Source organism: Meriones unguiculatus, chromosome 6 (genome assembly GCF_030254825.1).
Source record: "Meriones unguiculatus strain TT.TT164.6M chromosome 6, Bangor_MerUng_6.1, whole genome shotgun sequence".
Classification (NCBI taxonomy): domain Eukaryota; kingdom Metazoa; phylum Chordata; class Mammalia; order Rodentia; family Muridae; genus Meriones; species Meriones unguiculatus.
The window spans coordinates 127,216,165-127,239,564 of record NC_083354.1 but is presented as its reverse complement, the minus strand read 5'-3'; the positions used below and the strand labels follow the sequence as shown (position 1 = coordinate 127,239,564).

The window sequence follows — 23,400 nt, the reverse complement described above, 5'->3', positions numbered from 1 at the left end:
AAGCAACATATTTGATTTGGGGGCTCTGATCAACACACATTATCCAGCTGGGTATGGTGATGTCCACCCTTAAGAATAAGACTCAGGAGACACAGCCAGGTTCATCTTTAGGTGTTTGAGACCAGCGCAGTTTACATAGCAAGTTCCAGGCCAGTAAGAGCTACATAGTAAGACTCTATATCAAAAAGAAGAAGGGAGGATGGAGGGGAGGAAAGAGGGATGCAGGGAGGAAGGAGGGAGGAAGGGAGGGAGGGAAGAGATGAAGGAAAGAGGGAGAGAAAGAGAAAGAAAACCCCAGATACATATATATACTACATATGAAAACAAATGTCTGTTATTGCATGCATAATGTATAGATCTATGAGTATTTGTGCAAAATAAAATCTTAAAAATATCATTTGCTAGAGGAAGTAAATAGAACCTGAATCTGTAAATATTATTATTTATTTATAATAGTGACAGCATCTTTATAGTATCATAATAGAGTGTATGTTTTTTTTTGTAATAGACAACTTTTGACTGTCATAACTAATATTTAAGAAATTCGAAAATCGGGAAATGGTTTTAGCACTCACATTGCCTGGACATTATTTTATGTAAATGAAACTTAAACCTAATAATGTTCTTAAAAGTAGATTTCTCTGTAGGGAAAATGGTTTAAATTCTTTTTTTCTTTTTAGTTTTTAAATGAAAACTACACTTTAGTTTTAACCCGTAACACAAAATATCAGCTCTATTGACCCTCTTTTCAAATAAAATTACCATTTTCCTATTTTAAAAATGAGATCTTTAAAAGATCTACTTGCATACAAATCTGCGGATAAGTTAGCCTTTCCATTTCCATCACGTTTTCTAACCACAAAATCCACTGGGATGAAATAGAAGATCCCTAACGACTTGGCCCTATCGTTGTGACAAGGGCTGTAACACTATATGGAAAACCTTTGTCTCAATGTCACCACCTTCCCATCTTGACTAATGGCTAGTTAGTTTTGTTAAAATGCAAGGGTGATGGCGTATGCTCCAATGAACTTTCCCTCCTCTCAGCACCAGAGACAAAAACCCGCAGCTCTGCTGTGTGCAGGCAGCCATCTGGACAGCTTTCCCTCAAAGCCCAGCCCACACCACGCTGCAGGAAAAATCAGAGGGCTCCAGAGCTCTGTTGGGCTATTCATGACATACCAATTTCACATTTTCTGCTTGTAGGCTTGCAACAATAAATGCTAATGAGGACTATGAATGACAATGTTAAAGACAATAAAAAGGTCTCCAAATCCCTTGCATATGGAGACACTGTTTTCAAAACTTCACCTTCTGTTACAGCACTGTAAGAATCTAAAGGGAAAAAAAAGAATAATAACCTAATGAAAACAATAAGATGATCAAAGCACTACTGAATCCATAAGATTTCCAAAGAAAGAAATCTGTATAAGGCCAGCGAACAACAGCCTTTATCAACCCCATGAATGAATAAGGCACCTTTAGTCTCTATTACTTTTGTATCTTAGACATGAAGCTCAATGCAAAAAGTACTTCTTGCTAAACACTGACACGCTGCCCTTTGTAAGCCTGAGACCCATTTATCCAAAACTCAGTATACGCAGCATGCTGCCCAGCATCTTTCTTTGGCCTAATGGTAAATAATCCACATGTTATTAAGTAACTAAAAATGAAAACTGGTTCTCTTCTGGTGGCATCTATCCTTAAAAATCAACATAATAGCAGAGGCGTGGAGGAGTGCCACAAGTTCAAATCATGCCTGATCTACACAGCAAGTTCTGGGCCAGCTGGGGCTTCGCAGTAAGAGGTTGTCTTTAGGGGCTGGAGAGATGGCTCAGAGGTTAAGAGCACTGGTTGTTCTTCCAGAGGTCCTGAGTTCAATTCCCGGCAACCACATGGTGGCTCACAACCATCTACAATGAGTTTGGTACCCTCTTCTGGCTCACATGCATACATTCAGGCAGAATACTGTATACATAATAAATAAATAAATCTTTAAAAAAAAAAGAGGTTGTCTTTAAGCAAAACATAAGTAACAATAATTCAGAAATGATAACAGCACTGCAATGGTTCTGTGTAATGCGACTTTGTGCGATGATCGTTTTCTGTATTTTCTAAATATTCTAAAATGAGCACATATTATACCTTGAACCAAGTATATTCTATAAAATATATATTGCTTTTAATGCAATTAAAGAACAGAACAAAAAGCATAAACATAGGAACATTTTAAACATCAACAAAACGAGTCTTCTTGCTATGGTTAGGGGAACTGTCTAGTGGTTAATTCTTTTCATTAACACAGACTTAAACACTTTCAACAAAATCCACCAGGTGGAGCAAAGACACAGCATTACAAAGATCCCAGATTTTTTTTTTTTTTTTGGGGTCATATTTTTTCCCCCCTCAGGACTTTTTATCTCTTAACAAACTCCCACCACCTTTTCTCCATATTGTAAATTCTTAAAATCTATGCACATGCACTTCTTTGTTACATTTGTACATAAATTCAAACTTACCAAACATACACACACTTTTCGCTATACTGAGTTCTATTACCAAATTCCATTCCAAAATATGCTTTATTTCCCCCAAATAATTCCCAGTATAGCACATCTACTATAGCATCAAGGTGAATTTTTAAATTAATGTTTTATAATGACCCCAGAGGTATTTGTCACTCGTACCCATCCCCCACACAAGATCAAGCAGGACGCACTTGAATGCTATATAGCCTGAAATGTAGAGTGCTTCAAATCTTTGAGCCTCAGCTCAGCTCACTTAGAAACTTCAACCTTTACTTCAACTTAGCAAAATTAGTCTTAATTCTATCTCTCATTAACGTTTTCAGAAAACCTGTCAACATTGCCTTTTTTGTGAGCATGTCCCTTTTGATGAACTGACCCAAAGCCTAGGTCAGCAACACAGTGGTTAACCTGCTCTTGGCCAGAGTGATCCCTATCCAGTCTCTCCTCTTCTGCACCACTTCTTTTCTGTCCATTTTGCACCAGGTTAACAGAGCAAATGCACCTGAAAACCACAACTTTTAACCACTTCTCTTTCAGTCTTTCAAAGTCCTCTCCTGCTAAATGCAATGCTGCACAAAGGCTACTACCACCTGCATTCTGGGAAAACAAAACATAGCAGAAGTTAAGAGCTCAGGAGGCAGGGTGGGCTTGTAATGAAGAGTCTGTAGAGAACAAGTCTGGGATACTGACGGTGGCTAAAAATGTATTTTCATACTCGTTTTCTCCATGTGCATACCGATGACAGCAAGAGAAATACCCTGAAGGAAACGCAGCAGGATGCTGCGACGGTAAACAGAAACAAGCCTGCTCATAGGCACCTCCAGGCAGAGCTACCTAATGCCTGTGGGTAACACACCACCAGGCCAGCTCCGTCTCCAGGTCCACACGGCTGGTCCAGCTACTTATATGATTGCACACTTTCCTCTGTGTTAATTCCACAAACATAATATGAATAAAAAGTTTTTTAAATAGTTCCCACGAAACTCTTTCCTAAGAAGTCCCAACCTCTTTATCATTTTGGGCAAAGAACCCACTGCCAGGAGCTGAGTTATGTTTGTGCATTCACCAGAAGAACATACTGCTCTTCGTACGTGCCCATAACTCTGATTTCTATTTATGTGGGCAGACATGTGCCACTAAAGGGTAAGTGTCCTTCAGACTGTATGACAGCCATCCAAATGAAGTAGTTGCAGAAAGCCAAATTACTACACATACAGTCACACTTCCCTCTGGTTTTGAAGGAAAAAGCACCACCACCCTTGCTCCCTACCCACGGGGAGGATACTTCATGGCCCACCACAGATAAAGAACCTGCTAGACTGCTTCTGGGGAGCATCTTGCTATGTCCAGGAGATGTCCCAAGTGGCTCCATCTCCAGGCACTTCTCAGACTATTTGCCCTGTGTGGTCCCTTAAAGTTGGGCACATTGCTAACCAATATTATTTCTCCTCACCTCCTGCTTCATCAAAGGGTGTGCGGCCCTTCCGACTGCAAATGTCAACACTATCTATACAAACTCCAAGGAAAAAGAGAAAGAGCCAATCTCAAAAATCCTATAACCTTTCTTTTAAAAACAAGACTTTCAAGTTTTAAAAACAAATAAATAAATCATTTCAGAGCTGTTAGTTCCACACTAAATTATTATTATTGAGTTTGACCCCATAATAGCAATGCACAGGATGTTATCACATAATGCTGAAAAATAAGATCTCAGTAAACTAAGGCCATTCTTCTGTTAGGTGATGTGTTGGAGTGACAGAGATTGTTCCATCTCAAGGCCAGAAATACAACACGAAAGAGCCACATGTTTAAATTCTTTGCAGAAAAAGGAAAGCCAAGCCTGTCTGTCAGTCTAGACCAGAATGAATGAGCAAGGGACTCAGCACTGGCAGAAGCTCAGATTCACAGCCAAGCCTTCTTTATACACAATGCCTCCTGAAAGAAAGGAACCCAGGCGTGGACCGGCCTGACACAGGCAGACAGGCAGGGCCAGCCTTGCAGGACGTCAGAGTGCCAGGAGGCTGCAGGAGACACTGGGGTTTCACACACTCCCAGGCTGACTGTTCCTCTCCTCAGGTAATTAAACAAAGAAGCTGGCTGCTGGGGAAGAGCCTGACCCTGAAGCCTTGGCTCCGTGGTTCTGCCTATCAACTTCTGCAAGAGCTGCCTGGAGCATCAATAGAACACTCTCACTCTGTAACATTTTCTTTTTCCACCTCTTCCAAAATCTGACCCAGAAAACAATTTCTGCTGCCTCCAACAACATCCGTGCATGGATCTGGATTTATCGGCAAGAAGAGCTTCTCTGACACTCCCAGATATTACCCTGGACATTTTAGAAAGAAAAAGAAATTATCCCAATCACAGGGCTGTAGCACATATTCAAATATAACAATTCAGGTCATACAGCAATGTCCTAATCACAATGGATTAAAGAGAAAGCCTTATTTTTAACGTGTGCTTGACTAAAGGGTAAGTCTTCAAATTGGGTAAATGCTCCTAAAAATGGCTTCTGATAGCCTAGTTCACAACTTAAATATTTCTTGTAATTATAATTCATGTAATTGTTTCAAGTCTTGATAATTGTCATTAATATAAGGAATTGTTACCTGTAACATGTTTGATTTCACCGAAAATCATATTTAAACAAAATTCTTAAGTGTTTCTTATGTACAGTGTCAGCTAAAAGATGAGTCACACCTTATGTTTGTGTGCACACTCAGCCATGATTAAGCGCCAGGCCAGGCACTTGGTATAGTCTCCCTTCATTTCAAAATCCACAGAGCAAAATATTGGCTGTAAGAGACAGAGACCAAAAGAGGGAAGAACACAAAAGCATGCCTGCTTGTCTGTGTTCAACACAAAGAACATTAAATGAAAACAACTGGCAAGCTGCCAAATTCCTATAGAGGCAAAGAGATTCAAATAAATTGATTTCACGCATCACAGTGACCTGGGATCAGTGTGTGATGCTACAATAAGCTCAAAGCTTCATGTGGGGCAAAGCCCATTAATACTATCATACTTTCAAACATGAAAAAAAAAACAACAAACAAACAAACAAAAACTCAAATAAATACAGGCTCTCCTCAAAAAAATAATTTCACTTAAGAATAAACTTTCCTATTTTGCTACTAATGCTCAAAGGCATGCAGAGCACTGTGGCTAAGAGACTCTCAAAAGCCAATCTCTCTACTAACATAAATATGTCTCCTGGATCCTGTGCAATACCTAAAAATCATTACTGCCTAAATATCCCACCCCATATGCAGAAATATTAAATACACAGCACTCTGCATGAGTTTCCTCTCCCTCTTCCCTTTCATGGTCCTGAGGGCCAAGAGCCTTCGGTTAGCAATATAGCAAATACCATCGCAGGCCCACTCAGACTTGTCCTTAGTGCCTTGTAAGAGCAAGATTCTCAGGCAAGACCCTGCTGCCAGCCAGCCACCTCACACCACCTCACAAGGACACCTATAAAGTAAGAACAGCTCCAAATGCATGCTAGAGGCGCAAACACTGGGTGGGCACATGCTGAAGAAGCTGCAGGCAGGACTCCAAAGCTGGCCTAGGGTTGTGACTCAGTGGTCCAGCGTGAGCTTAACATGCCTATGGCCCCGGGGTTCACTGCAAGCACCCCCCAAAACCAAACACCTAAAACCAAACCAAACCAGCACCCAAACAGAAACAACAAAACCCATAAAACAAAACAAAAAAACCACCAGAGGTAAAACATTTTAGTTTTTAGCTTCACTCTGCCGACAGTGTTTCCCTGCTCACTCTGTTTCCCTGCCTCCAAGTCCCTACACAAACCGGACTCTGGCGCCTCCTCAGGCTCTTCTCACTCACAGCGCCAGTTTTTCAGCTGGTAATTTCTTGCTTTGTCTGCTTCCAAATTACAACTCCAGAAACCCAATGGATTCCAGGTGTTTGCAAATGCAAAATGTGTGCGTGGGTTTTTTGTTTGTTTGTTTTTGTTGTTGTTGTTGTTGTTCTTCTTCTTCTTCTTCTTGGCTTCTTGGGTGAACTCAACCCTCAAGCTCATATTTCTATATGGCTATTACTACGACAAAGATGAAGAAATAAGTCGGAGTCATGTTAACACAACTTGGAAAACAAAGGAAACCTGGAAGTTTTGAAGCAGGCCATCTTTAACATGCCTGTCAACACCCATGACTTTTAAGGTTCATGCACAAAGAGAGGAAAAGAAAGCTAGAAAAGGGAGGAAATTCTGCTGGGCTCTCAGGATTTGCACATTATAACAAATAGACATACTACAGTGTATGAAGAAACATGTCCCTATGTTGTTTTTCCTATCAACATGCATTCCCATGCTGAAAAGAGTCAGTGCGGTCGGGCCACAGGTGTACCTCGTGTGACCGGAAGAGAATGTGATTGCTGTGGGAAGGGGTGAGTAAAGATGATAATTTTATATATCTACAGTATGTGCTCAAGATTTTAAATCCAATATCTTTTTCAATATTTAAGCGCCAGTTTAGATATTTTTGCCATATAATGTGAACCCCTATAGAGATAACAAGGCAAACGTTGAGTTCTGTTCTGTTCTTAAATAGCTAGTTTGTGCAGATGCTAAAACATAGAAAACAATTCTAAATCAGGAGATGATTGTCCTTATTATTTTGTTTCCTTTGAGTTACAATATCAACGTCTTTCTTTTTCTCTGTGCAGGACTATGGAAATATAACCAACCAAAATTAGAATTACTGAAATTAAGGTTTAATAAAAGGAGTCCATAAGTTAGGAAAGAAGATAGAAGGAAATGTGGGCGAAATATCATCTAGGTAACAAATGTGCAGTCACTGCCTTCCTTTTTAACTGGTATACTCACACAGAAAGACATAAATAAATAAAGGGGCAACCAAAGGAAAAGAAATGTATATGCAGACTCCAAACTGCAGAACTTCCCTTAGAGGGATGTATAATTCTAAAGGGAATTATTTCATTTTCTGTGCATATAAATAAATGCTCATTTACCATCACCTTCCTGAGAACTGAAAGGCAGTAAAAAGATCCCTGCGTGGCATACACATGCAATCCCACCACTTGGGAAGTTGCAAGAGGAGGATGGAGTGTTTAAAGTTACCCTTGGCAAGGCTGGGCTATGTGAGACCATTCTCAAACAAACTACAACAACAGCAACAAAATGAGGTAGTATTTGGAGAAATTAAGAACTGTGTGGAGCTAAGACTGTGGAGCAGGGTCAAACAGACATCATCAAAGCAATGAACAGGAGCAGAGTTTGCTAGTCCTCTTTGTAGGAACTCAGTCGTTCATGAAACCTCCAATCCCTTCTGAGTCTACAGAGTGCAGGATCACACAACGTTTGTGCTGTGAGCTTTATCTTGGCATGTCTTTTTTCTTATAAGTGGAGCCTCTGAACAAGTCCGATCCCAACAAATCCTGGAGCAGAGCTTGCTACAGGGTCATTAACACCTCGTCCATGGCTCAGGGCAGACATCCAGAAGCCTCTAGCCAAGTGGCAACATATACTTAGTTAACACTCGGTGTTTTCCTAAGTTAGACATCACTTAAAAAACAAACAAACAAAAACATTCCTACAGATAGAAATTCTGCTCAGGAAATGATGGTCACCTCAAAGTTTTGTTTTGTTTTTTAAATCAATTCCATCAGAAGTAATCATAAATTGAAAAGCACTTGTTTGCCTGTTTAGTCAACAAACTGAGAAAACACCATCTCCTCATTACAACAAACATTGAAATTATGGCATAGTTTTTACTCTTCTACTCCAAGTATTGCTCAGCTTTTAACAGACGTGCTATGAAACATGGCAAGCGACAGAAAAAATAAAATTGGTAGTTGATCATTTGATATGTGTAGACCCAAAACTATTAAGCAGAATTCTCACAGGCTGATTGATCACCACCCAAACCCACACCCAAAGGCCCCACACACAAGTGGTTAAAATATAAACACAATGCTGTCAACAGGTGCTAGAATAAGAAAGAAAAATCTTCACAATTATAACTTATCGGGAGAAAAAGATAGATTGATTTTCTCATACAAAAAGTAAATGGCAAAATCAAAACACGTATCTGTTCCTTACCTTGACAATATTCAAAGCTCGCCTTTTTCCGGCAGTCACCTATCACTACACTCAGCGCTCTCCAGGTGTTTCTTTTGACAGATATCATTCTCCACCAAGAGCTGTGCTAACTTCCTCTGCTGCTCTGGCTGGGACTCAGGTAAGTTCACCAGCCCCCAGATCAATCTTTTCTATTGACAACAACAAAGGGGGAAAAAAAATGCACACATCACAACCAGGCTAAAGCGTTCGGCCCACCTATTTACATGATAAACCAGACCAGCTCTGTGTTTGTTTAAGAAACAGACACATGCTCTTCTATATTGTAGACAAACTCCACACACTCCCCATTTCCTCATTTCCTGTAAGAGGTGTTCCAGGAGACACTGACTCTGCCAGTCATCCCATTCAAAGCTGGACACCTTGTGAACTTCAAAGCTCTTCTAAGCTGCTGTTAAAGTATACACCCATCAATACCTTAAAGAAAGCATGTTACACTTTACCCATTTCCACCCCCCCCCAAAAAAAAACAAAAAAAAAAAAAAACTGGCGAGACATAGTTTCTTTAGAACACTCTTTGGCATTATAAGTTTTATTTTGTAAGTTAAATGTTCTTTCAAAACAAAATATCCATATTCTTTCTGCTTGCTCTGAAACCTCAACAATGTCATTATGAGCTACAATAGCTGAAAACAATTGATAATCATGAAGAATAATCTTTATTAACTGGCTACTTTAAAATTCTTAAAGCTCGATATGGTATGTGAAATCTACAGTCTGAGCACATAGGAAACTGAGGCAGGAGAACTGCCAAGAGATTGCATAACGAATTCCAGGCCAGCCCCCTCCACCCCCCAAAAAAAGAAAGAGAGAGAGAGAGAGAAAGAGAGAGAGAGAAAGAAAGACAAAGAAAAATCTTAGTTAAGGAAACTGGTGAACTATTATGCTCAGCCCATAAACCTCTACTACTTTCATTGTCTACGAGATCCAAATTTTCTCATTTTACCCACTAGATTGGCAACTTTCAAACAGATTCTTCATCCATTCAAAAACTCTTTTGTGCCTACTACTCACCTACCACTGCTACAAAGAGCACCATGAATTCCCGCAAATAACACAATGACTTCCTATTTAACTCCCGGGAAAAATGAGCTGTAAGGGCTTCAGAGAAGCACAGGCACATAAAGTAGGAATTCAAGAAGTACGAAGTAATACAGCTTCAGAAAAGCAATTCAAAAAGTATTATCGTAGATGACACTGTATTTCTGACCAGTTGCTTCTTAGGGATTTATGTTGGTACCTACACCCATGTAAGCAGCTCTCTAAACTGTGGATTGCAACCCCATAGGAGGTCACTTAATTGAATATGGGAGTCATGAAAAAATTAGGCAGTGGTAAATGGCTTCCAAAAGGACTACAGCCAACAGTCAATTAAAAACTCAAAATGGCATGAACTGAGGCATTTCCGGAGTGTTTGCCAATGCTCAATCACATGGCTTCACTACAGCCTTGGTTGTGAGCATGGCATGCGTGTACCCTGTCTGATGTGCATGCCATCACGCAGCACCAGCAACTGCTGCCTGAATCACCTCAGCTCAGGTCAGAGGCTGCTGCATATTACGAACTGCATGTCATATGAAGTTCGTAATATGAACTGGACATATGAAGTTCTCTGATCTGGAAACATCAGAAGGGTTTAATTACAGAAAACAAAGACTTCGCAGTTTCTGATGTCATTCTTCAGCATGTATCAAATTAGTGTATTCTTGAATTGGATTAGGGTATTTGGTTTCAAAGATGGATGTTTGAGTAGCTGATTTCATTTAAAAAAATCATTAATTCATTAACTAAATTTTGGCTTTGGATAAGAACAGAATTTTTAACAATTTCTGAAATGGCCCTAAACATAGTTTTGCTGTTCTGTACTATGAATTTATGCAAAGCAGCATTCTCAGATTTGGCAATCATAAAATCAAAACATCAGTCAGTTCTGAGAAATATCAAAGGTGAGCATAGCCTTAGGGTTAAATGTTCAGCCAAGATTTGACTTGTACATACCAAAGTATTAAGATAACTTTCTTCACAGCTTACCATCAGTGCTACGTTTGTGTGTCTATCTTATACACCTATATATACAGAATCACATAAGAACTTCTCAGGCAAAAAGGCTCATGAGCAGAAACCGTTTAAATAGCCTTGTTCTGATATATTTCAGTTAAGTATTCTATTAAAGTACCTGTGCCCTTCCTATGCCACCATGTGACCCTGCTCTGACTCAATGATGGGCTGATTCTTTATACTAAAAAATAAATAAACAAACAAACAAATGAACACAAACTAGAGAAAATGTGGTACTTGATATTCCTTGTTGAGAATTGTCTCAAAAAACATTAATCAGTTGCAAACTGAAAACACTGAATTTGTGAAAACTAATACTTTTATTTAAAATGACAAAGGGAATTCTTCAAATAGAAAGTAACCAAGAGACATAGATATTTATAACATATTGAGAATGTCAGGTGGGGTAGGGAGGGCCATACACAAAAAGTGAAATAAATATAATTATAATTGCTACATCTGGGACTACATCTGGAAAGTAAAAAATATTCCTTTTGTAAAACAAGACTTGAAACTTCCCATGCTTCCATGCCAAGATGATAAACAAACAAACAAACAAACAAACAGAAGCTAAACAAAAACAGGCAAAGAAGAAAGTGGACATACTTTTTCTTTTACATTTCAGTGGTGATATATGAAAACTTCTTTTTTTTTCTTCAACAACAGACAACAGCTAATGATGTCTTGTGTGTCTGCTATGGGCCATGGTTGACTGTCTCCACTGAAAAATCGAAGCCAAGGAAACAAAGCCTGGGGCTGGTGGATTTCTTCCCATGCATTCAGACTTAGGCCAGTGTTTCACAAAAAATAGTGTCAAAAATTTCAGTTCTGAGGTGTATAAAATTACCCTATGAAGAAAGACCTCTGAGAGACAAACTTCATGGAGAGGAACAATCACTCAGGGCAGAGCACCGCGCCCCACTTCTGAGCTTCACTTATAGCAGCCACTTTAAGGAAGACTCTGAAGTGCCTGAGTTAGCAGGAAGACAATGTGACCCAACATTTCAGATATACACATTTCTAACTTTTAGATGTTAACACAGCATACAAACACACACTCAGACACCACAGGATGCAAACCTATGGGTACATACCACCACCCCTGCCCTTAGCTGTCCTCTCCAGGAAACATTAAACCACCATCAATCGAAGTTTGAAAACAAGAAAGGCAAAATAGAAAGGAGGAAGCAGGGGAAAGAGAAGAGAGTGGGAGGGGGCTAGTCTCTAGACCTGGAGCATATTTGTGTCTCAGACTTCTAACATATTCTAAACTCTTCCCAGAGGAAAAGGTAGGAAAAATGAACAACAGTAATGAAGATTATGACATTTGTGTTCAGACATTTATACACCTATTCTACAGTAAAGTTGCTATCATGCATTAACAATGGGAAATTTTCAAAATTTCCCTGTATCCTTAACAATTTCTTTGTTCAGCCCTCAGCCCTCAAATTCACAAAACCTCTTCAAAGTTTGAAAGCTGAGCTCCACTAAGGGTAGAATGCCTCAAACGATTTGTAGTTCTACAAGAGCGTTATTAAAAACGCCCAACGTGCTGTATTACCATGGAAATTGTGGAAAACATACATTTCCAAACAAATATTACTTTTTCTCAATGGTATGAAGTAATGAAAAGCACATGTTTAAATCTGCGATCCATGCAGTAGTTCAAGCTGCAGCTAATAGAAAATACAGAAAGTGAACTCTGCTATATAAAGGATTCTTGTTACAGAAATATAATGTGAAAACCAGATGCAGACAGAAAACCTTAATCACAGATGGGAATGTAATCACTGGCATACAGAATACGTTTTTGATCAATCTTAACCATATGCTCAATGTATTTATTTTCTAAGGAATGCAATAACTTGAGAGAACCTTCTATTTGAATTCAGTTAACCTCATATTTATAATGCTTTTATCTTACTCCCCCATCCCTTCGATGTGCACACTGAGCCAAGGTTTTAAAAGGAAGAGCTGCTGGCCTTGGCAAATCATTCTTGTATCAGTTTATCTTTCAAAAGTTTAATAGGATGTAAAGACTACACACATCAAAATCAACCTCAGAAGAGATCAAGTACAGCTGCCCGATACAGTATTGCTCAATCACTGCCAGGAAGCCTTTCACTGCCTACACGCATTCTCAAGAGACTTCTATCAACAGCTGAGGAAGGTTTCCTTTTAGAAAATAATAGATGATTGCCCCTCCCCCAAATAAAGGACATTTACACATACTTGTTTTAGCTATCAACTTTGATTGATTAAACTTTAACTTTTCTTGACTGAAAACATTTTCTAGGATAAAAAAAAAAAACATGCATTTTTATGGACAAAAACACAATTGGCTCTTGGTTTACGAAAGGAACCTACTATATCTAAGAAGACTGAACCCTGTTATGTCCCCACATTCAGCAAGGCTTGGTGTTCTCTTTTAGAGGCACTCTAGACAGATCCCTCAATCTGAAGAGGAGGGCAAAACTCAGTGCTATCATGCCAGACTACAGACTCCATTCAAACTCCAACAGGATGCACTGGACATGTTTTTTTTTTTTTGTTTGTTTGTTTTTTGTTTTTTTTTTTTTTCAATGTCCCATGCCACAAGTCATGGGCTCTACTACATTTTAGTATCCTAGTTCCACGAGCTTCCTTAAGCTTCCTTGACATTCACTCATGCACATGCTCCCTCTTACTGCTAACTACCCACCTTCTGGTACTCTCACAGAAACACAGCCCTCATTCTTGCCCTATCATTCAAGACCCTACAGTTTTCAGCCTTCTCTTCAACCATGGCTCCAGAACATACTTCTTAACTGCATAGACTTCCACACAGAACACTTCATTTCTCCTTTACAGCTTGGTCTCCTGCCCTTGAGGCTCTGCTCAGCGACTGGGGCATTGCTAGGTCCCTCTTAACACTCAGATCTCAGTCCGGTACTCATCTCCTCAGTTTCCAAGCCATGGGGATTTCTCTCACACCCAGCACACCCATCATTTTAACATTGTTTCCTAACTGTCTTCATTCATCTGATACTACAGGATACATCCTACAGACTTATTTATTATGCTTCCCTACCTCTCTCACTCACTCCAGAATAAAACAATGCAGAATAAAGAAGAGCATCAAACAAATGAACCTAATGAAGTTCCACAGTGGCCTGACTCATCTCCTAAGACTTTTTACAAATCTTTTCCTGAGCAGCTCTTAGTCGTGTGATCTTTCTATGTTCTTGAGATTGCCACAGCCCTGTCATTTCTATTAGGTTTGGCTCCCTCATTACTGCTAGAGACTGTGTGTATGTGCTAATTCCCATGTGTGCTGTACAGTCATTGAAGGGACTCCGGTCAGCTTAAGTATGGCAAGCATGAATCTAGCAGGCCTTGCCTCTCTCTTCCATTTCCTCTGCCTTGCTAAAAACCATTAGATGGCATTCCTAAAGCTGGCCACCAAGTTCTATTCCCTTATTTGGCTACCTCCTCCTGATCCTGACTACCAAGGTCCAGCAATCAAAAGCCCCCTTTGGCTCACCTAATTAACATTCCCAATGAAAATTAAGCCCCTTTATAAACTGCCATTTTCCTATGTGCCCTGTCTACTTCCTCTCTATCCAGATAGCCCTTTATCCTCAGGGACAAATACACCTTCCCCCTCCGTCTTGTTCCCTTCCCCTTTTCTCTCATCCTCTATCTATTGCTCTTATCTCTTATTCCCTGCCCTCAGGCCCTCTGGGGCAAATAAATTTCCTTTGTGCTAAGAACTTGGTCTTAGAGGTCCTGAGCCAATACTTTTCTTTATAGTCATGGTCCAAGGTATGAACTACTCAGACCTCTAAAGCCAGCACTGTCACCAGCCCAGGGCAAAGCACTGTGACTGACAACTGCAGATTATGTCCACATAGCCTGTGATGGTGAGTTTTGACAAAATGAGAGATGTCTAGGTGATTGATAAGGAAAGTAAACTTCTAGGTGTGCCTGAGAGGACATTTCCAGAAATGTTTAGTATCTGAGATAACAACTGAAAGTGGGAAAAAAGGATCTGCCCCCATCAAATAGGATATGGATACAGATGGAACAAAACTGGAAGAATGAAGCCATGGACCAGCAAGGGTTCACTTTCTCTTACCTCCTCTGCTTCCCCGCCATGATATATACATATACATATATATGATATATATGTATGTATGTATGTATGTATATATCATATATATGTATATACATATAGACATATATAACAGATATACACACACACATATATATATAATATATATATGTATATATATATTATATATATATAAAATTTCCCATATGTTCCTATGACTCTTTTGCTTCAACACAAGCCTGCAACAGTAGCTAGACTCCTCTGGACTAAAACCTCTGAAACAGTGAGCCAAAATAAAGCTTCCTCACTTTAAATTATTTTTCTTGGCTATTTGTCACAGTAACAAAAGTAGTAACCCAAAGTTAAAGGCATACATTTACTGTAACAAGTTTATTGCATAGATTTATTTCCACTGAGTTTATTAGGAAAGAGAGCTTATCCCATTGTCTCCATGCCTTCAGATCTTACACTGCTCAGCACACTCATTCATAAGTATTTCTCTATGGGTGTGGTCAGTTGCTTCCATTGACACACATAAAAAAGGGGGACAGCATGGACAGAAGGTTTCATCTCATCCTTGCAGCTTTGTCCCCTGCCCTCAAGACTTTGCACACACTGAGGCACAGTCAGATCCCAATACCATCTCAGAAATGGTTTACTAGCCATGGGAATTCATCTCCCTCCCAACATTTCCATCATTCTAGCATCATTTCCTGTCTTCATTTTAGCTAACACTGTATGGACACATCTTACTTTCTTCTTTATTAACTGTCTCCATCTTAGTTGTTCATTATCCTATCCCCTATTCTTGGTATTACATTCAGCACACACATAGCAATAACCCAGAAGGGACCACACAAATGAACCCAGATAAAATAGTATCACAGTGGCCCAGTTCAGCTCTTGGGACTTTCCCAAACCTTTCCCTGCATAGCTACAGGCCATGTGATCTTTCCGTGGTCTTCAAATTGCATAATACTCTGGTCTTTATCAGGCTTGGTCACCTTCTTCCTGCTAGATGGTATTATAGCCCTTTCCCACCTGTACTGCATAGTCAATAGCTTCATCATGATCTTTCTGATTAAAACTAAATCAAAGGTCCTTTCTCAAAACTGACCTGCTAACATTACAATGTTTCCCTCTGAAAGTTACTGCTGAACTAATGACAGAATTAAGAACTATTACTATCAGTTAACAAAGTAAACTACAGAAGCTATTAGGATTCAGGTGAACACTTTGAAATGACAAAGAAAACAATACCGTTAATGAGTGTATTGTAATTTGTTTACTTTCTTATAATTTCATCTGTGAAATAGCAGAGAGAAACAATTATTTCCAAAGAGTGGTTTCTCCAAATAAAGGTATCTGACCCACGTTGGCAACCTTCACATGAAAGAAAAAGGGATTCTGGAAGTTTCTGCATCTGGAGTTGATGTCACCTCTGATTCTACAACCGCCAGCAGCAAGTACTTTTTTTTTTTAATCCAAAATCTCAGCCCTTCATCTCATCTCTGTCTCAGAAACATGCAAACGTGGGATACTTTCAAAGCCTAAGTAGTAACTTTTCCGAAAGTAATGAAAAGTCTTGTTTTCTGTTTTTGGCATAGTTCTCACCTGTAGCTAGTGTGCCTACCTCTGTTTACTGGGCTGTTTCTAGCTGCTGAAAAAGGACCTCCAGGAGAGCAGTAATAAACCCTGGACCAGTGATGATGCTGTAGAGCAAGGAAATCAGAACTTGCCCATCACCATCATGCAGGGTGACATGAGGTTGGCCAAATTAGGTTGCTCGCATCTGGGGACAGGGGTGGGGTTGGGGAAGTCTGGCAGCAGAGAAAAAAGAATTGTCACTCTGCTGGCTTTCTCCCTCAGCATTTCTATTCAGTTAGGGCCTGAGCCCATGGTATGTTACTGTTTATTCCCAGCAGGCCTTCCTTCCTCAATTAATCCTCCGGGAGGGGGGAGGGGGGAGAAAACCTCACACACAAGCTCGATGCCTCATTAATGCACTAGGCATTTCTTAAACCTGTCAGGCTGACAAAATTAAACATCACAGAGGGTACTGTACTTTTAGTCACTGCTACACCATACAAACCAAAACATGGCTCCAATAAATTGTGCATTTTAGAGGAGAACACAATAAAATTGGGACTAAGGTGGAAAGAAGTGTTTATGTTTCCCTTTTTCTAAAGGGAAAGAAGTAGCAGATTAAGGAGGAAGGACTTGTGAACCAGCCTCCTCTCTGGGGCACTCAATTGCCCTTGGGCAGGGAAGGGACAGTCACCTTCTCTCAGATGGGCCATTGAGCTCACATTGTAGCCTGTTATTCTGTGGCAGGTGATGCCACCAAAGACATATTAAAAGCTTCGTACCTAAGCACCTGCTTCTTCAGACTATGGATGCCTGGGCCTCCTTTTCTTCTCTGAAAACAACAGTGCTGTCAGTTTCTGGCACATCTGCCACCACTAAAATTACATGCGATTGTAATCGCTACATATGCAATTTGAGCATCTGTAACGAGCACACCACCCTCTTCTGCTCCTTGCCCTTTTCATCTAACAACATATCTCAAAAATGATTCTCTACCAATAACATCATTTGGCTTTTTAAAGGAGGATTGCTTTTACGGTGAAGTTTGGTGAAGATTTTTAACTGTGAAAATTAATTTTTATCAAGCATGGTTGATAACAGAAGAGAAGATCCATAAAAAAAAAAAAAAAACATCAATTCTGACCAATGTGATTAAAGCTCAAAGGTAAAGATAAACAAGGTGTTTTCAAATTAAGTGACACTGCAGAAAACAAGGCAAGGCCTTAACATGATGTGATCTTCTGTTTTATTAACAGATGTGTGATATTGTACATTTTAAATGTATGAGAAGGTAGCCTTTCAATTTAATCAAGTCTTAAAGATAACAAAAAATTCCACATTTTTGTAAATAATGTTGCATTTATAGTACACAGTTAGGGAAATGGGTATCTCTCTTACAAGTGGTTTTATTATATAAATGTTTATTAAAAATAAAAACAATTAAAAATAAGAATACAGCAGGATAAAATATGTATTTATCCACTTAATGTATTGGAGAGATGCAAATATTAAGGGAAGAAACAACATGGGAAAGTGTTAGAAGGTATACAGGCTTGGAGTGATGAACCAGAACAACAACAACAACAAAAGCCCTCAGAAACTATCCCAAAACTCCAGTGTTCAATGATCAATATCCATATGGTCGGCATATTGTCGCTTTAAAAGCGACATTATGGTTGCTATGTTTTACTTTAGTGACAGCTTTTCAAGGCCTGGTGGCCATGGTAATTGGAAAGAGGGTTGGATAAAAATCACTGCCAAAACACAAATCACCTTATTTGGTTAATTCACTGTAATATCTTCCAACCTCCTTCATGCCTTAACCTATATGATACAATATGTTCTTATGAGCTTTATTCTAGAAGGCCTCACGCGTGGACGAGATTTTTCATTGATTTCCTGAGACAGGCTGTGTCACAACCTGGTTCCAGATTGAACCCTTGGCCTCATATGTGGTGGGAATCGCAAGAGTGAGACACAAGGCCGGGTTCATGAGTTTCAATGTTGACGCTGTTTCTTCCAGTACTAAATTATCTTAAATAAGGGATGATACAGAGTGATTTAAAGATAGAGGTGTAATGTTTATTGCTGTTTTTTAGCATATCAAAAGAATTACCTCTTCATCCTGTCCTTGCTACCTGCTCACCACTGTGTAATGTTAGAGTTGAAGGAAGTTTTATAAATTTCCTTGTAACCAAATCTCTACTTTTCTAATATGAGACCTCCATTTGAAAATGAAAGCCGTAGCCCCACAGTCAACTATATTAAGTTCACTATCTGTTGATTATAAAGTTATAAAAAAATTATTTTCTATATCTAGCAGCAATATTTTAAAGGACATTTGTTCTCACTTAAAGAAGACTTGAAAAAGCATTATTGCATAAAAATGTATTTTGTCCACAGACAATGCAGAGCACATTAAAGAGACGGAACTAGGTTCATCTCATGGGGAAACTATTCTTCCCTCCCCATCAAGAGCACAGAGCCTGGAATCTGATGTAAGCCAGTTTCCAAAGCCTGTTTCTGTTCTCACCAACTGATCCTTACCTCTTCATCCTGTACTGGCCACCTGCTCACCACTATGTAATGGCAGAGTTGAAGGGAGTTTAATAAATTACCTTGTAATCAAATCTCAGTGTTTACAATACATAAAAGCATGCACAACAGAGGCGGTTTTTGTTGGATGGGGGGAAAGGCTCAGGTCTGAGCACTTCTTGCTCTCCCCTGTCCCCAGCAGGCATCTATAGAAAGAAATATCTCAACCCTATGAAAGAGGTTCAGGGAACCAAACACGGGAGGGACAAGTCCCAAAGAAATACCCCTGTGACCACGCCCACCAATTGGTAGTCCCAATGGTAGCTGGAACCTTGAGAATTCCTTGGATTAAAGAAACCAAATGATCCCTCAGCTCTTCTCCGGGGCTGGAATTCTTTATAGCCTCTTAAACAAAGTGCACTCATAGTTAATCTGGCTGTTAACCCCTCCCTTCTATGAATCTGCCTTCTATGAATCTGCCTTCTATCTGTGCTCTAATTATTATTATTTTCTTGGAAATGCCTCTTACATATGGCTCTTCCTTCCTATCCCCAAAATCCAACCAGGGCCACCCTTCAAGTGCCAAACAAGGGGCTGGAGATTCAGCTCCCTGGTAGAATCCTGATTTAGTATGCACAAAGACCCTGGATTCAACCCCCAGCAGAACAAACAAAGCAAAGAGCCACAACAAATAGACTGATACAAGAATACTGTTTTGTCTTGGCCTCCAAGCCTTCCCTACCCTCCACTACATCAGACCCATCACAACAAGACCAATTCCAGAGAACAGTTTACATGGGATTCATGGCCTCCCCTAGCAAAGGTCATCTCTCTCTCTCTCTCTCTCTCTTTCTCTCTCTCTCTCTCAACATGGGCTTTACATTTGCTTCATGACAGTCTCTGCTGTTCAAGAAAAGTCTAACTAGAAAAACTCATTTATTTTGCAAGTTGAACTATCCGGAATTTACAGTAGGAAAGGGATGCAAGGCCCCAGTCCCAGGCAGGGAACCACCTTGCTACTTCCCAAGAATATGGTACGGGAGTCAAATATTTTATCTACAAGCTACAAGTGGTCTTTCGGCTCTCACTCTGCACTCATTACCCCAGGGCCTTTTTTCTTCTTGCAGCCATTCGTTAATGGATCTCCCACCTTCACTCCCTCTGCACTAGTATTCTTATATTATAAAGCACTACCAACCAATATCAACAGCCAAGCCCTGACAAACCTTCCTGTCTCAAGACAAACTCAAATGCCAACTTACTCCCATTTCTAAAATGAGGCCAGAGAGATGGCTCAGCAGCTATGATCATGTGATGCCCTTCCAGAGGACCAGGATTTGGCTCCTAGCACCCACATCAGGTTGCTTACAACTACCTGCAACTCCGGCTCCAGAGGACTGAACACCCTCTCGTGACCTCTTTCTGCACACACATACATGCAGAACATGGGCATGCACGTCTGTGCGCGTGCGCGTGCACACACACAGAAATAAAGGTGAATCTCACTCACTGTAGCATTTAGTTACTAATAAAGGTATACCACTATCATTGTACCTATTTAACATGTCCCAAACCGGTATGATACTTAGTGGAGACAGGGCCCATTACCTGGTCTCCCCTTAGGAACCTATCTTACTTTCGATTCCCTCAACAGTACACATTTCACTTTTTATTCATCACTCTACGAAGTGTCTTTACCAGGGCTACACAGGTAGTATGTGACTCTTTTGAGAAAGCCACCTTGGGTTTCCGTGAGCTGCCTTTTTCCTCTTCTATTACTCTTTAGTTCTCTTGTCTCTGGTACATTCTGCCTACTCCCCCGTGGCCAACTGAAAGCCTAACACTTGAACATATCAATCAAAGGAGACTCATCACATTTCTTTTCCCTCTCTACCTTTGCTGGCCCCTCCCTCCCTTGCTAAAAGGATGAGAAGTCACTGCCTATACACTGCTATCCATGGGAGGTCAGGCGTGGATCTCCTTTCAAAATTATTCCAGCTAGAAATGAGAATGCAGATGTGAGCAGGTAAACAAAGGGATCCAGGAGCAAACAGGACAATGCTTGTCTGACACACCCTAAGAGTTTCAGAATGCTAAGTTACCCAAGAGCACTTTCACAGGGAAGGATTAGCCGGTCAGTGTGATCATCTCCACAGCGCCTGCTCCAGTCCTATCTGCTAGTCTTCACATCTGTGTGTGCTCATTCTCGTGTATAGAACATGTGCAAAGACTTGGAAAACAAACTAGCAGTGCTCCAGGATCTATCACACCTTCCTCTGTCTTGTGGTCAGGGAAAGGGATGGGGAACTTCTTCTATATGGACTAAGCGGCCAGACAAACTGACAAATTTCCTAAGACTCAGTTTTGAAAGCATAACTAGCACCAGGTAGGAGGCTCGAGGCAATCTGCAATGCTCCCTGTAGTGTGCCCTGCCATTCCCTGGTACCTTCATCAGTGAGGGCTCTTTTGGGGACCATGATCTGTCTATTTGCTTACAGCATCAGGGTCTGGTCTTCTGACTACTACTGGTGAACTCCTCCAACAACTCCAGCAAGGGAGTCCTCCCAAATACTCTTTATAAAACACCCCACAACCTACCAGCTCCTTCACTTACTCACCTGGCCACACAGTCGTCCTTCCCCACCCATTCTTGTTTCCCTTCATGGTACCTTAGCTCTTCAACTTCTTTACAATCTTCCATGACATCTCCTAGGAATACTTCATCGAATATATCTTAGGAAATATACACTACAATGGAATCAAGTTGTAATGAAGAACTCACCGCATCTCTACTTTAAAGACATTTTTCCTTTGTGGCGAGGAATTTCCATTTAGTCTCACACTGAACTTGAACATCAAGTGAAAAAGTATTCTATGGCCTATGAAGTAAGAGTGATTCCTGTGACTTCCACTTGTAATGAAAATTGAAAATAGCAATTTTTTCCAAGCTCCGAAGAACTCCTCAGGAATAGCAAAAGTTTCCTGGATGAGAGTGAAGCGCTCACCTTGGGCAAACCAAGTGCAGTTACTCCAAGCTGTCAAAGAAGCCCATTTCTGCTTTATGATTAGCAGCTTCACAAATTAGGAAACTTCTGACAAATGCCTAGTGTCTGTACTCGAATCTCTATTGATTTTACAGACAGACAACAAATACAAAAAGTGCTGATGACAATAAATTTTTAAACTCTTCAGACAAAGCATATGGTCAAGTTTTCAGGTTTTTTTTTTTAAGACTTGATTTTAGTCACATGGCAATGTACTGTTGGTCATTTAAATAAGTTATCAGTTCCTGACCACAGAGTTATTTAAAGTGGTCATTTTCCTCACCTTCCAGGTCCAGACTCTGACACTGTGGAGTACAGTGAATGCCTGCTAATCACATCCAACCTCCACTTCCTTTACCTCACTCCACGGCCCCTCACAAAGCCACTGTCCTGTCCAGGGACCACGAAGGAAAAGCATGAAACTCATTTCTTTTTAATAAAAGTTGCTCCTCCCTGGGAGGAGGAGCTAGTACCAAGTAGGAGGCTCAAGGCCATCTGAAACCTCCCTGTAGTGTGCCCTGCCGTTCCCTGGTATCTTTATCAGGGCAGGAAATTTGGTGGACCACGAACTGTCTATTTGCTTACAGCATTAGGCTCTGATCCTGAGCATCAGTGGTGAATGCTGACACTACAGAGTAGAGTGAGTACCTGATGATTCCTCCAACCTCCATCCTCCCGTCAACTGGCCCTGAATAAGGGGCGGTCACAGAGTCGCTTAAGGTCCATGATGGCTCTGGGAGCCTGGTTCCCACTTCCCAGCTCCTTTTCTACTCTTGAAGATGGTGGCGAGCCAGTGAGGACCCTCTGTAATCCATCTCCTGGCAATGTGAAGACAAACAGTACCCCTCCAGCCCATTGCCAGTGGTACTCACTATCCTTGTAAGAAAATTCCCGAATCTACTCCTGGTATCCATTAGGTATTCACGTCAGAGACACCCTCATCTCACCTCCGAGGAATTCATCTGAAAACTGTCATATATCTTACCCTACTGAGGAAGTGAGTTACTGAACTAACTTTGGCTGTCAGGGCACTACATAGCCATACTGGGTCCTTCTTCTTATAGGAAGGACCTGTATTCCATGCTTTATTCCATGCAACCAGTTACAATCTCAATTTCTCTAGGAAAAAAAATGCTACAAGATCTTTTTACTTCCAGCCGGGTGTAGTGTATGTTTGCGGCCAATTCCTAATCCCAAGTAGTTGAGGCAGCAAGAACTGAGTTGCAGGCCAGCCCAGGCTACATATAGGTCAGCCTGAGCTACAGAGAGAGCTACCTTATCAAAAAAAAAAAAAAAGCAACTTCCCTTTCTCTTAACCATCAGACTAAAAATACCTTAAGATGAAAGAATAAGAGATGAAGATCTACAGTGGTCCACTGAGGTGGGAAAACCTTGTGACAGTGGGTAAAAACCTGTCTCACAACGTTAGAT

General features: G+C 40.4%; 1 protein-coding gene across 6 annotated transcripts in view; it reads right to left on the bottom strand.

The window, feature by feature from the left end:
• The window catches only part of Runx1t1 (RUNX1 partner transcriptional co-repressor 1), a 153,779-nt gene that overhangs the window by 117,270 nt on the left and 13,109 nt on the right, over window positions 1–23,400 (bottom strand). For 2 of the 6 annotated variants that reach the window (XM_021653803.2, XM_060386011.1), the window contains exon 2: window positions 8,614–8,783. The exons of the other annotated variants lie outside the window; for them this stretch is intronic. In XM_021653803.2, coding sequence (XP_021509478.1) covers window positions 8,614–8,701 — 88 coding nt within the window. In that variant the 5' untranslated portion in view covers window positions 8,702–8,783. The remainder of the gene's footprint in view (window positions 1–8,613; window positions 8,784–23,400) is intronic. 6 annotated transcript variants of the gene reach the window in all.